The 14,370-nt window shown below is 44.3% G+C and overlaps 1 protein-coding gene across 1 annotated transcript in view; it reads left to right on the forward strand.

Annotated features, from left to right (window-relative positions):
• Positions 1-9,743: 9,743 nt before the first annotated feature.
• Positions 9,744-14,370, forward strand: part of haus5 (HAUS augmin-like complex, subunit 5) — a 26,105-nt gene continuing 21,478 nt past the window's right edge. The window contains exons 1-6 of the mRNA XM_043683247.1: positions 9,744-9,903; positions 9,996-10,087; positions 11,265-11,327; positions 11,924-11,956; positions 12,398-12,422; positions 12,822-12,942. Coding sequence (XP_043539182.1) covers positions 9,999-10,087; positions 11,265-11,327; positions 11,924-11,956; positions 12,398-12,422; positions 12,822-12,942 — 331 coding nt within the window. The 5' untranslated portion in view covers positions 9,744-9,903; positions 9,996-9,998. The remainder of the gene's footprint in view (positions 9,904-9,995; positions 10,088-11,264; positions 11,328-11,923; positions 11,957-12,397; positions 12,423-12,821; positions 12,943-14,370) is intronic.

Consider the following 14,370-nt stretch of genomic DNA (forward strand, 5'->3'; position numbering starts at 1 on the left):
TTTGTAAAAACCCTTAGGATTCTCCTTAATTCTATTTGCCAAAGCTATCTCATGTCCCCGTTTTGCCCTCCTGATTTCCCTCTTAAGTATACTCCTACTTCCTTTATACTCTTCTAAGGATTCACTTGATCTATCCTGTCTGTACCTGACATATGCTTCCTTCTTTTTCTTACCCAAACCCTCAATTGTCTGGTCAATGCGGATGAAGGATCTGCTTCCATGTTGTATGACTCTGTCACCCTATAACTATTTATCCTGCCCCAATGTGCCCTTCTCATCTGATTCCAGTCTACTTCAACCAGTCACTGGAACAACACATCACTTGCCAGATTCCCTGGAATAGCCTGGGATCACTGTCACTGATGCAATCCTTAACTGCCCATTATGCTCCCAATCAGGCACCATCAGTTTGGAACTGCTGACTACAGTAGCTGACATGTTCCTCAGATGTGGCACCAAGGGAAAAAATGGTGCACATTCTGTATCTTATAATTCTGCTCCACAACCACCTGATGAAGGAGCAGCGCTCCAAAAATAGTGCTTTCAAATAAACCTGTTGGACTCTTACCTGGTGTTGTGTTATTTTTAACTTTGTCCACCCCAGTTCAAAACCGGCACTTCCACGTCATCCCCAGAGGACACCACCGTACCAGACCATGCCAGTCTGACCACGATCACCACCTGAGTCAGTGCCATCTCAGCCATCTGGAGGAATGCCCAGCAAAGTAGGAATGAGGTCAATGACCTGCTTCATTCTGCCAGGGAGTCTCACCATCTGTTAAGTCTCACTATTCCGTCTCAGCCATCTACCCATCTACCCACCTGCCATCAAGGCTCATGCTCTAGCCCTCCCAATTTTGCATGCAACATCTTTCTTTCTTCACTTTCATCCACCTAAACCCTCTGCATGACTAACCGTGTACGCCTTCTGCACTGCTTATTCACTCCCACACAAACACTTCTCTGCCATTTCTCCCACCAACACCAAGGTGAACAGCTGTGCCAATCACTAACATCTCACATAATACCTCCCTCATTCCAGGAGTAAACGGTCCACAATAGAGAAGAAATAGAAAAAAAATGGGAATGGACTGGTCAGCATTGGCCCACATATCCCTTACGAAGTTGTGTGCTGAAGATGTTATTAAATGAGTTCTAAATGAATGGTTGAAAATATCATTGAATGGCTGAGTTTGTGAAGTGGATATGATTGAAGGAGTGATGATGATATTGAAGGGTTTATTATTGAAGTGGTGATGATATGATAGAAATGAGATGATATTACTGAAGGAGTTGTTGAAGTGATGATGATGTTATTGAAGGGGTTATTATTAAAGAATGATGATACTATTAAGAAATTACTAATAAAGGAATGATGGTTTTGTTTTATTCCTGTGTGGGATGTAGATGTTGCGGTCTCGTCAGCATTTATTGGTGTGCTGCCTTCTTGATTTACTGCAATCAACATGCTATAGGTTGACCAACAATTCCCTGGGAGAGGGAATTAAAATAGTGTTTTTCCCCAGCAATTCTAAAGGAACAGCGATATATATCCAACCCAGGATGTTGGGTGGCTTGGAAAGTGCTTATTAAGGAGTCTTGGTGAATTTTTGCAGTGTATCTTGGAGATAGTACATACTACTGGGATTGGATGCTTGTGGATATAATGCCAATCAAGCAGGTTGCTTTGTCCTGGATGGTGTCAAGATTCTTGAGCATTGGCAGAGCAGTGCCCATCCAGGCAAGTGGGGAGTATTCCATAATATTCCTGACTTATGTCTTGTAGAAGGTAGATAGGCTTTAAGGAGTCAGGAGGTGAGTTAATTGTTACAGTATTCCTGGTTGTGACCTGCTCTTGTAGCCAGTGTGTTCATGTGACAACTCCAATTGAATATCTGATCAATGGTAACCCCAAGAATATTGACAGCAGGAGATTCAGTGATGATAACGCCATTGAATGTCTAAAGTGGTGGTTAGATTGTTTCTTATTGGAGATAGTTATTGCCTGTCATTTGTGTGTTGTGAACGTTACTTTCCACTTGTCAGCCCAAGCCTGGATATTGTCCAGTCATGTTGCATTTGCACATGAACTGCTTCAGTATTTGAGGGTTTATGAGTGGTGCTTAACATTGTGTGCAGTCACTGGTGAACATCCCCACTTCTCACCTTATGAAGGAGGGAAGGTCACTGATGGAGCAGTTGAAGATGGTCAGGCCTAGGACATTATTCTAAGGAATTTCTGCAGAGATGTCCTGGAGCTGCAATGACTGACCTCCAACAACCAACAACCATTTTCCATGTGCCAGGTATGACTCCAACCAGCCAAGAGATTGCCCCTGATGCCCATTTATTGCAGTTTTGCTAGGGCCCCTTGACACCACACTCAGGCGAATGCAACCTTAATCAAGCGCTATCACTCTCATCTCACCTCGGGAATTCAGCCCTTCTATCCATGTTTGAACCGAGCCTGTAATGAAGTCAGGAGCTGAGTGGCCCTGGCAGAACCTAAACTGGGCGTCACCGAGCAGGTGCTGCGTGATACCACTGTTGATGGGACTGTGCATGGTTTTACTGATGACCAAGAGTAGACTGATGGAGCAGCATATACCTGGCCAATTTTCTACATTATCCAGTAGATGCCAGTGTTGCAGCTGTATTGGAACAGCTTGGCGAGGAGAGTAGCAAGTTCTCAAACACAAATCTTCAGCACTATTGCTTGAATGTTGTCAAGGCCCATAAACCTTGCAGTTTCTAGCGCCTCCAACTGTTTCTTGATATCACGTGGAGTGAATGGAATGAGGTGAAGACTGGCATCCACTGGGGACCACTGGTTCATTCCTGAAGAAGGGCTTATGCCCGAAACGTCGATTCTCCTGTTCCCTGGATGCTGACTGACCTGCTGCGCTTTTCCAGCAACACATTTTCAGCTCTGATCTCCAGCATCTGCAGACCTCACTTTCTCCTCACTGGTTCATTAATGTCCTTTAGAGGAGGAAATTGCTGTCCTTAACTGATCTAGCAACTCTTAACATGTGATTCCAGACTCTCAGCAACGTAGCTGACACTTAATTGTCCTCTGAACAATTCAGAATGGATAATAAATGCTGACTTGGCTAATGACGCTCAAATCCCATGAATGCATAAACAGCTCATCAGTTCTGGCTGAAGATTTTTGTGAGTGCTTAAGCTTTATATTTTGCACTGATGTATTGGACTCTTCCATAAATGGGGATATTTGTGGAACTTCCTCCTCTAGTGAGCTGTTTAATTGTCCACCACCATTCATGACTGGATGTGTTCTGATCCATTGACTGTGGGATTGCCTTTATGCTGTTGGATAGTCCTGTTTGGTAGCTTTACCTCGTTGACACTTCTTTTTTAGATTTGCCTGGTGCAGCCTTTGGTATGCCCTCCTTCATTCTCCACGGAACCAGGGCAATACCCTGGCTTGGTGGTAATGGTTGAATGGGACATAGTTAAGACCATGAGGTTGCAGATTGTGATGGTTGATGGATATTAGTTCATAAGATATAGGAGTAGATTTAGGCCATTCAGACCTTTTTTTTTTGCATAATGTGCTGGAGTACCATTCTGCTGCTGTTGATAGCATACAGCAGCTCATGAATGCCCAATCCTGAGTTGCCAGAATGTGAAGGCAAGACTCGGTTTCCACAAAGACTGTGCAGTGGTCAGCCTTAGCAGTACTGTCATGGACTGCTGCATCTGCAGCTGGCAGGTGAGTGAGGATGATGTCAAGTATGCTTTTCCCTCTTGATGGTTCCCTTACCGTCTGCCACAGACCTAGTCTAGCAGCTATGTCCTTTAGGAAGCCACCAGGTCCATTAGTAATGCTGCTGCCAAGCCACTCTTGATGGTGGACATTCAAATTCTTCATCCAGAATACATTTGTGCTTTTGCCACCCTCAGTGCTTCCTCCGAAGTGGTTTTCAACATGGAGGTGTAGATTCATCAGCTGAGGGAGGATGGTACATTGTAATCAGCAGGAGGTTTCCTTGCTCATGTTTAACCTGAAGCCACGAGATTTAAGGGGCCTTGAGTCAAAGTTGAGGACTTCCAAGGCAACTCTGTCTGACTGTGTGCCACCACCTCTGCTGGGTCTGTTCTGGATATCCAGGGATTGGGTTGGTGATGTCTGGGACATTGTATTTATGGTATGGATATATGAGGCCATTGCTTCACTAGTCTGTGAGATAGCTTTTCAATTCTGGCACTGCCCTTCAGATGTTTGTAAGGAAGACTTTGCAAGGTCAATGGGGTTGTTTCAGCCATTGTCTTTTCTGATGCCAAGGTCGATGCCAGGCGATCTGTCTGGTTTCATTTCTTTGTTGAGAATTTGTTGCAACTGATACAACTGAATGGGTTGCTGGGCGATTTCAGAGGACAGTTGAGTGTCAACCACATTGCAATGAATTTGGAGTCATATATAGGCCAGGCCGGGTGAGTGACAGATTTCCTTCTGTGAAGGGCATTAGTGAGCCGGTTTATCTGGCAATTGACAATGGTTTCATGTTCATCAGTAGATCCTTAATTCCAAATATTTTTTATTGAATTCAAATTTCACTATCTGCCTTGACTGTTTTGAACCTGTGTCCCCAGAACATTCCTGAAGAAGGGCTTATGCCCGAAACGTTGATTCTCCTGTTCCTTGGATGCTGCCTGACCTGCTGCGCTTTTCCAGCAACACATTTTCAGCTCCCCAGAACATTAGCTCAGTTTCTGGATCAGTTCAGAGATAATACCATTAGGCCATCACGTCCCCATAATAAAATTATTGAAGGGGCTAATCATGCAGGGATGATGATATTATTGAAGGGATTATTGTTAAAGGATGATATTACTGAAGTGGTTATTACAGATGAGGATATTATTGAAGGTATAATGATATTGTTGAAGGAGTTACTATGGAAGGATAACGATATTGAAGGGGTTATAACTAGTGGTTATAATTTGAGGGAATGATATTGAGTTGTTTATTATTGAAAGATAATGAAAAAAATTGAAGTGGTTATTATTGATAGCGGTATTATTGAACAGCTAATTAATAAAGGATATTGTGGGGGTTATTATTGAAGGGATTTAGGCATTGCTGACTGGCCAGCATTTATTGCCCCTCCCTAGTGGCTCTTGAGAAGATGGTGGTGACCTGCCTCCTTAAACCACTGCAGTCCACCTGTTGTGGGTTGACCCACAATGCCAAAATAGGAAGGGAATTCCAGAATTTTGGCCCAGCAACAGTGAAGGATTGGAATATATATCCAAATCAGGGTGGTGAGTGGCTTGAAAGTGGTGGTGTTCCCATGTATCTGCTGCTCTTGTCCTCCTTGATGGAAGTGGTCACGGGTTTGGAAGGGTGCTGACTGAGGATCTTTGGTGAATTTCTGCAGTGCATCTTGTAGATTGTACACACTGCTGCTACTGACTGTCAATGGTGGATGGAGTGGATGCTTTTGGATGTGATGCCAATCAGGTATACTGTGATGTCCTGGTTGGTGTCAAGTTTCTTGAGTATCTTTGGAGTTGCACCCATTCAGGCAAGTGGGGAGTATTCAGTCACACTTCTGACATGGTGGAAGGCTTTGGGGAGTCAGGACGTGAGCTACTTGTTGTAGTATTCATAGCTTGTGACCTGCTCTTGTAGCCACCATGTTTATTTGGTGAGTCCGGTTGAACATGATAACCTCAGGATGTTGATTGTGGGGATACAATGATGGTAATACCATTGAATATCAAGGAACTGTAGTTAGATTGTCTCCTATTGGTGGTGGTCATAGCCTGACATTTGTGTGGTGTGAATGATCACTTGCCCTTGGTCAGCCCAAGCCTGAATATATCCAGATCTTGTTGCATTTGAACATGGACTACTTCGATACCTGAGTCTTCAAAAATGAACATTGTGCAATCATCGATGAACAACCTCACTTTTGACCTTATGATGAAGGGACGGTCATTGGTGCAGTAGCTGAAGTTGGTTGGGCCTGGGACACTACCCTAAGGAACACCTGCAGAGATGTCCGAGATTCACGATGACTCACCTCCAACAACTGCATCTACCTTCCAATGTGTCAGGTATGAATCCAACCAGCAGAAAGTTTGCCCCGTTATACCCATTGATTCTAGTTTTGCTAGTAGCTCTTGTTGCTACACTTGGTCAAATGCAGACTTGATGTCAAGGGCTGACACTTTGACCTCACCTCAGGAATTCAGCTCGCTTGTTCATATTTGAACTGAGGCTGTAATGAGGTCAGGAGCTGAGCGGCTCTGGCAGAACACAAACTGGGTGTCACTGAGTAGGTTATTGCTGAGGAGATGCTGCTTGATACCACTCTTGATGACATCTTCCATGTTATTGAAGGTGTTATTAATGAAGGACAATGATATTATTGAGGGGTTCGTTATTGAAGTACAATGATATTATTGAGGATGTTATTATTGAAGAATGATGATATTACTGAAGGTGCTAATATTGAAGAAGCATAAGACATAGTTGAAGAAATTAGGCCATTCAGTCTACTCTGCTGTTCGGTCATGGCTGACAAGTTTCTCAACCCCCCCATTCTCCTGCTTTCTCTCCATAACCCGTATCCCCATGATAATCAAGAACCTATCTATCTCAGTCTTAAATATATGCAATGTCCTGTCCGCCATAGTCTTCTATGGCAATGAATTCCATCGATTCACCACTCTCTGGCTGAAGAAGTTTCTCCTTATCTCCGTTCTAACAAGTCATCCCTTTACTCCAAGTCTCTGTCCTCATGTCCTCATCTCCTACCAATGGAAACATTTTCCCAATATCCACTCTGTCCAGGCCGTTCAGTATTCTGTAAGTTTCAATTAGATCCCTCTGTTATCCTTCTAAACTCTATTCAGTTTCGATCCAGAGTCCTCAAATGTTCCTCATATGTTAAGCTTTTCACTTCTACTTCCATTCTCGTGAACCTCCTCTGAATACGCTCCAGGGCCAATACATTCTTCCTGAGGTATGGGGCGCAAAACTGTGCACAATACTCCAAATGTGGTCTGACCAGAGCCTTATGAACCCTCAGAAGTACATCCCTGCTTTTATGTTCAAGTCCAGTCAAAATAAATGCCATCATTGCATTCGCCTTCCTAACTATTAACTCAACTTGCATGTTTTGAAAAGGGTGGCACTGGCACAGCAGGTCAGGCAGCTTCCAGGGAGCAGGAGAGTCAATATTTCGGGCATAAGCCCTTCTTCGTCAACTCTCCTGCTCTTTGGATGCTGCCTGACCTGCTGTGCTTTTCCAACACCACCATTTTCGACTCTGACACTCCAGCATCTGTAGTCCTCACTTTCTCTCTCAACCTGCAAGTTTACCTTGAAAGAAGCCTGGACTAAAACTCCCAAGTCTCTTTGCACTTCACACTTCTAAATTTTCTCCACGTTTAGAAAATAGTCCATGCCTCTATTCATCCTACCAAAGAGCATGACCTCACACTTTCCCATCTGCAATTTTTTTGCCCACTCTCCCAACCTGTCCAAATCCTTCTGCAGCCTCTCTGCCTCCTCAATGCTACCTGGAGGAGGAATACCTCATCTTCCACCTTGGGACCCACCAAGCACACTGCATCAATGTCTATTTCACCAGTTTCCTCATCAGTCCTTCCCCCACCTTATCCCAGATCCAACCCTCCAACTCAGCTCTCTTGAACTGTCCTACCTATCCATCATCCTTCCCACCTATCCACTCCACCCTCTGCTCCAATCTATCACCATCACCCCCCACCTTCATCTACCTATTGCCTTCTAAGCGACCTTTCCCCCCAGTCCTCCCACCTCCCATTTATCTCCCAGACCCCTTGGGCCACCCTCACATTCCTAATGAAGGGCTTACGCCTGAAGTGCTGACTCTCCTGCTCCTCGGGTACTGCCTGACCTGATGTGCTTCTCTAGCGCTACACGTTTTGACTCTGATCTCCAGCATCTGCAGTCTTCACTTTCTACCTGTCCCTCTACCTATCTTTGTATCACCTGCAAAATAAGCCAGAATTCCCTCAGTTCCTTCATCTAGATCGTTAATATATAAAGTGAAAAGTTGTGGTCCAAACACTGAGCTGCCATCCTGAGAAAAACCCTTTTATCCCAGTCTCTGCTTTCTGCCAGACAGTCAGACGTCTATCCATACTAGCATCTTGCCTCTAACATCAGGGGCCCTTATCTTACTCAGCAGCCTCCTGTATGGCACCTTGTCAAAGGCTTTTTTGAAGTCCAGGTAGATAACATCCTTAGTCTAATCTGGTCCGTTACTTCCTCAAAGAATTCTAGCTGATTTGTCACGTATGACCTCCCCTTGATGAAACCATGCTGACTTTGCCCAATTTTACCATGCACTTCCAGGTATTCAGAAATCTTATCCTTCACAATGGATTCCAGGATCTTACCCATGACCGAGTTAGGTTAATCAGTCTGTAATTTTCCATTTTTGCCTAACTCTCTTTTTAAACAGGGGTGTCACATTAGCAATTTTCCAGTCTTCTAGGATCTTTCCTGATTCTAGCGTTTCCTGAAAGATCACCACTAATGCCTCCAATATCTCTTCAGCTGTCTTCCTTAGAACTCTGGGGCGTAGTCCATCTGGTACAGGTGATTTATCCATCTTCAGGCCATTTAGTTTTTTTTAAGCACATTCTCCTTGGTGATAGCCACCATACTCAGCTCTGCCCTCTCACATTTGAATTTTTTTGGATATTACTCATGTCTTCCACTGTGAAGACTGATGCAAAGTAGTTATTCAGTTCCTTAGCCATTCCTTGTTTCCCAATTCTGTCTTTCTAAACATCATTTTCCAAAGGCCCAATGTCCATTTTGCCTCTCTTTTCCCCGTTGTATATTTAAACTCTGACAGTCTTCCTTTATATTACTGGCTAGCTTACTCTCATATTTAATCTTCTCCCTCCTTATTTGTATTTTTTTTGTTGCCGTCTGTTGCCTTGGTAAGCTTCCCAATCCTCTGGTTTCCGGCTGTCCTTTGCCACACTATATTTTTTCTCTTTTGCTTTTCCTGACTTCCCTAGTCAGCCACGGTTGCCTTATCCTCCCTGTACCATGCTTCTATTTCCTTGGGTTGAATCTCTGCTGTGTCTCCTGGATTACTCCCAGAAACTCCTGCCATTGCTGTTTCATGGTCTTTCCTGTCAGTCAATTCTACCCAGCTCCTCCCTCATGCTTCTGTAATTGAGGAGAGATGATAATTACTGAAGGTGTTATTATTGAAGGCCAATGATATTATTGAAGGATGGTGATATTATTGAAAGTGTTATTATTGAAGGGGTATGATAATTATTGAATGGGCTATTATTGAAGAGAGATGATTATTGAAGGGGCTATTATTGAAAGATGGTGATTTTATTGAAAGTGTTATTATTGAAGGGGTATGATAATTATTGAATGGGCTATTATTGAAGAGAGATGATTATTGAAGGGGCTATTATTGAAAGATGGTGATTTTATTGCAGGGACTATTATTGAAAGATGGCAATATGATTTTTATTCATGTCTGGAACACCTTGAGCTGCTCAGTTGATGCTTCGGTCACGTGCTCCTTCTCTTGGCGGGTTTTTCTTTGTCCCGTTACTCTGAACCGGGATTTGAAAATCTGAAAGGTGCGCAGGCGCGGGGCTGGGACCGGCCGCCGGCCGGAGGTCTGCGCGTGCGCGGGAGGCGCGTTGGGAGAGAGAATGGTATTGTGGGTGGGGGCAATGAGCAAAGGAGGAATAAGTAGGGAGAAAGAGTATGAATGATAAGGAAGAGAGCTGGGAGGATAGGGTTACAGACATTGGAGTAAATCCCAGCAAGTTCAGCTGCCTTGGGATGTTGACAGTGTTACAGTGCTAGGGCTAGGAATGTGTCAAGTATGACATAAGGTAAAAAAAGAGCTGTGGCATCTGTGCATTGCTTGCAAATGATTGATTCTGCTGAAGATTTTTTTGCTCAAACAATCTGCTTTATTTCCCAGGTCATGGAGGACATGGGCATGAAGCTGAAGGAATGGGCAGTCGCGATGGGAGTCCCCGATCAGAACATGCCCACTGACACTGGATTCCGAAAGTAAGGAGAGTGTATATCGTTGAACCAACGCATACCCCTGAGATGCCACTGTGTCTTGACTGACTGTGCAGTCCTGCCCAATGTTTGCCTGTGATGCTAGTACCAAAATGTGCTGATGATCAGGAAAGAACAGGACAGACCGTGGGCTGCGTTCTCTACAAAAAAAGGAGGCTGAGTGGTGGCCTGATCCAAGTCGTAAAATTAGGCAATCATTTGGATGTGGAGAAGGTGTTTTGACTTATTGGTAGGAGACCAGAGCTAGATAGCAGTGATAGAAGACAGTCCCTAATAAATCCAATGGAAAATTCAGGAGAAACATATTCCTCCAGACAGTGAGGGAGAATGTGAAACTTATGCCCACAGGGAGTGGTGGAGGTAATTTGAGTTGAGGGCTAAATTCAGGACTGCAGCTATTTTGTGGCGTTTTGCCTTTCTGAAAAGAGATGTTTTACTGAAGATTTACATTGTGTACTTGTCAAGGCATTCCCAAAAACAGCAAATTTCGAAGGCCAGGGTATAAAATGTTGCAGGTCATAGAGTCATAGAGATTTGCAGCACACAAACTGACCCTTCGGTCCAACTCATTCATGCTGACCGGATAGCCTAACCTCATATAGTTCCGTTTACCAGCACTTGGCCCATACCAGCTTTCCCCACTTCCTCTGGCAGCTCATTCCATACACACATCACACTCTGCGTGAAAGATTGCCCTTTGGGTCCCTTTTATATCTGTGTTCGAAGTTTATAATTTTGTGTTGGTCGTGATGAGAAACGTTGATGACATTGATAAAACTGAGAACGTTGGGTGTGGAGATCTGAAACAAAACAGAAATTGCTGGACAGACTCAGCAGGTGTGCCAGTATTCGTAGAGAGAAAGCATAGTCTCGGGTGCAGTGACCCTTCCAGACTGTTCTGTCCATTCTCAGTTTGAAGAAGCACCTTAGGATTCAAAGTGTTAACTCTGCTTTCTCTTCATAGGTCTGCCAGACCTGCTGAGTTTCTCCAGTTTGTAAACTTGATAACATGTCTTCTTCAGCAACTTTCCTCTTCTATATTTTGAGTCTGAAGAAGATGTGTGTTTCACAGATATGTATAAATGACAATTTTTTTTTTGCAAATCTTCAGAGTGAAATTCTCCTTATTTGTTCATTTTCTGTTTTGTGTTTTTTCTTCCAGTCTCTGTACTGGTCAGTGTCAAGACATCTGGGAATATGTCACTTGCTACGTCAAGCGGAAAGAGTAAGTGACTGCACACTGCTGTCGTGTTGGTAGCTTGTCAAGGCGTAGGCCAGAGAAACTGGTGGTTTCCCAGGATGTCATGTTCAAGCAAGGCTGATATTTGAGACTTGGAGAAGAGGCATTCACCGTCTTGTGACTTACCCATAGAGGGTTACAAACCATTGCCCAAACATAGTTGTTGCTGAAGGAAGTTTGTCTGAAGTCTGGACACAGCAAGCTCCCTCAAATTCCAGTAAATAATTACCAGATTGTGTTAATTTTAATGTTGCTGATGGGATGAAAATTGGACACCAGGAGGAAGTCCCTCACTGCTTTTCCTCAACACAGTTGCTCTGATAATTATGGAGTTGACCTGAGCTTGGAGACAGTGTAATGCTTCGAGAAGGGACAATGCTTCAAGGAATTGTTCAAGAGGAGGCGCTTCCTTGGCCCTGAGCCCCTGAGAACGTGGCGCTCCCTCAGCCCTGATCCCCTCAGAATGCGGCCTATTAAACTGGCCGAATCGCCGGGTGGCTGATGCCTGTTGTCACACATGTTTAGTTACAGTTAAACCTCCAGTGATTGCCTGGCTCACTTCATCCATTTCTCTCTTACAGGGTAGTGAGAGAGATCAAGGGGAACCTGGAATGGTATCCTTTAAGCTGTTGGCAGTAATTTATGCTGGGAGACCATGCTCTGGGTTATAATGGTCATACTGGGGAGATTGTGAAACTCAGGCAAATCAAGTCAATCAGAAATGTCTTTAGATGATGAGACAGAAACAACAATTGAAAGATTGTTAAAGTTTGGGGCTGTGGGCAACTGAAGGCATGCTGTCAATGGTAGACTGATGGGAATTGGGGGATTCTGGAGAAGTTGGAATTTGAGGTGCGCAGATCACTCAGATAGGGAGTGATGCAGGGGCCAGAGGAGGCTGCAGGGTTTGGGAGGCGTGGAGAGGCCGGAGAAGGTTGCAGAGGGAGGCGTGGAGGGGCCGGAGAAGGTTGCAGAGGGAGGGAGGGAGGCGTGGAGTAAGGAGCCATATGATTTCCTTGCAGTGACGTTGAGACTTTCCTTGACTGTTTGCTTAGGAACCGGTGGGTAAAAGGCTCTGAGGTAAGTGCTGTGAAGAGGAAGAGGTATATCAGGATGTCTTTCTATTCGGTTTAAAAAGTAAATTTATTGTGTGATTCCAGGCAGAGACAGCACAGGGTTCAATCCAGAGTAAAGTTTCCTTTATACTATCAAACGCTCCCGGACAGGGTCAGCACGGGTTAGGTACAACGGAAAGCCCCCTCTACGTTGTCTCCGTGAAATCCACCCAGGGCAGGACAGTACAAGTTTAGATGCATAGTGAAGCTGTCTCTACTCTGTCCCCATCATGAGAACATGAATCTGTTTTCAGTCTTGCATTGTGATCAGCATGTGCAGGATAGACACAGTTTGCATTTAGCTCTAGTTGCCTGTTGGTAGGGTGATTGAATCTTACACAGTGTGTTTCTGTTCCACTCCCAGGCTCCATTGTCTGACAAGGAGCAGAAGAAAAGGAGGAAGCTACTGGAACAACTTGTATCTCTGCAGACTGATCTCCAGCAATTGGACGAAAGCTCAGAGCACGAGCAGCAAGAGATTGATGGTGAGCTGTCAGACCCTGTCAGATTCAGTCTGTTAGTGCAGCCTGGCCCACTCTTCCCTCAGCCCTTTGAACAGTCACAAATGTACAGCACTGAAACTGACATTTTGGTCCAATGCTTCCATGCCGACCAGACATCCTAAACTGATCTCATCTATTAGCCAGCATTTGGCACATATCACTCCAAACATCATTCATGTACCTTTTTAAATGTTGTTGTTGTACCATCTCTGGCAGCTCATTTCTCACATGCACAACCCTCTGTATGAAAACATTGCCCCATAAGTCCCTTTTAAATCTTTCCCCGTTTCAATTTAAATCCATGGCCTCGAGATTTGGATTTACCTACACTGGGGGGAAAAAACTACCTTGTCTATTTACCTTTTCCTTTTTCATAGCCTTCATGATTTTGTAAACCTCTATAAGAGCCCTGCTCAGCCTCTGAAGTTCCAGGGAAAATAGCCCAAGCCTATTCAGCCTCTCCCTATAGCTCAAACTTTCCAACACTGGCAACATCCTTGTAAATTTTTTCTAAACCAATTCAAGTTTCACAACATCCTTCTGCCAGTAGAGAGACCAGAATTGAATGCAGTATTCCAAAAGTGGCCTAACCAATGTCCTGTACAGCCACAACGTGATCTCCCAACTGCTATACTCAATGCAGTGACCAAAAAAGGTAAACATACCAGACGCCGCCTACATTATACTATCGAACTGTGACTCCACTTTCAAGGAACTTGTGCCATATTCCCCCTTCACTAATGGGATGTGATGATATTGAAAGGCAAGGCAGGCTAGAAGGGCCAAATGGTCTATTTTGGGTCCAAGATGGGTTGTTTTTCAGACTGGAGGCCTGTAATCAGTGGAGTGCCACAAGGATCGGTGCTGGGTCCTCTACTTTTTGGAGTGCCACAAGGATCGGTGCTGGGTCCTCTACTTTTTGTCATTTCCATAAATGAGCATAAGAAGTATAGTTAGTAAGTTTGCAGATTACACCAAAACTGGAGGTGTAGTGGACAGCGAAGAAGGTTACCTCAGATTACAACAGGATCTGGACCAGATGGACCAATGGGCTGGGAAGTGGCAGATGGAGTTTAATTTAGATAAATGTGAGGTGCTGCATTTTGGGAAAGCACATCTTAGCAGGACTTATACACTTAATGGTAAGGTCCTTGGGAGTATTGCCGAACAAAGAGACCTTGGAGTGCAGGTTTATAGCTCCTTGAAAGTGGAGTCGCAGATAAATAGGATAGTGAAGAAGGCGTTTGGTATGCTTTCCTTTATTGGTCAGAATATTGAGTACAGGAGTTGGAGATCATGTTGCAGCTGTACAAGACATTGGTTAGGCCACTGTTGGAATCTTGTGTGCAATTCTGGTCTCTTCCTATCGGAAAGATGTTGTGAAACTTGAAAAGGTTCAGAAAAGATTTA

The sequence above is a fragment of the Chiloscyllium plagiosum genome, chromosome 47, assembly GCF_004010195.1.
Source record: "Chiloscyllium plagiosum isolate BGI_BamShark_2017 chromosome 47, ASM401019v2, whole genome shotgun sequence".
In the NCBI taxonomy this organism is placed as follows: domain Eukaryota; kingdom Metazoa; phylum Chordata; class Chondrichthyes; order Orectolobiformes; family Hemiscylliidae; genus Chiloscyllium; species Chiloscyllium plagiosum.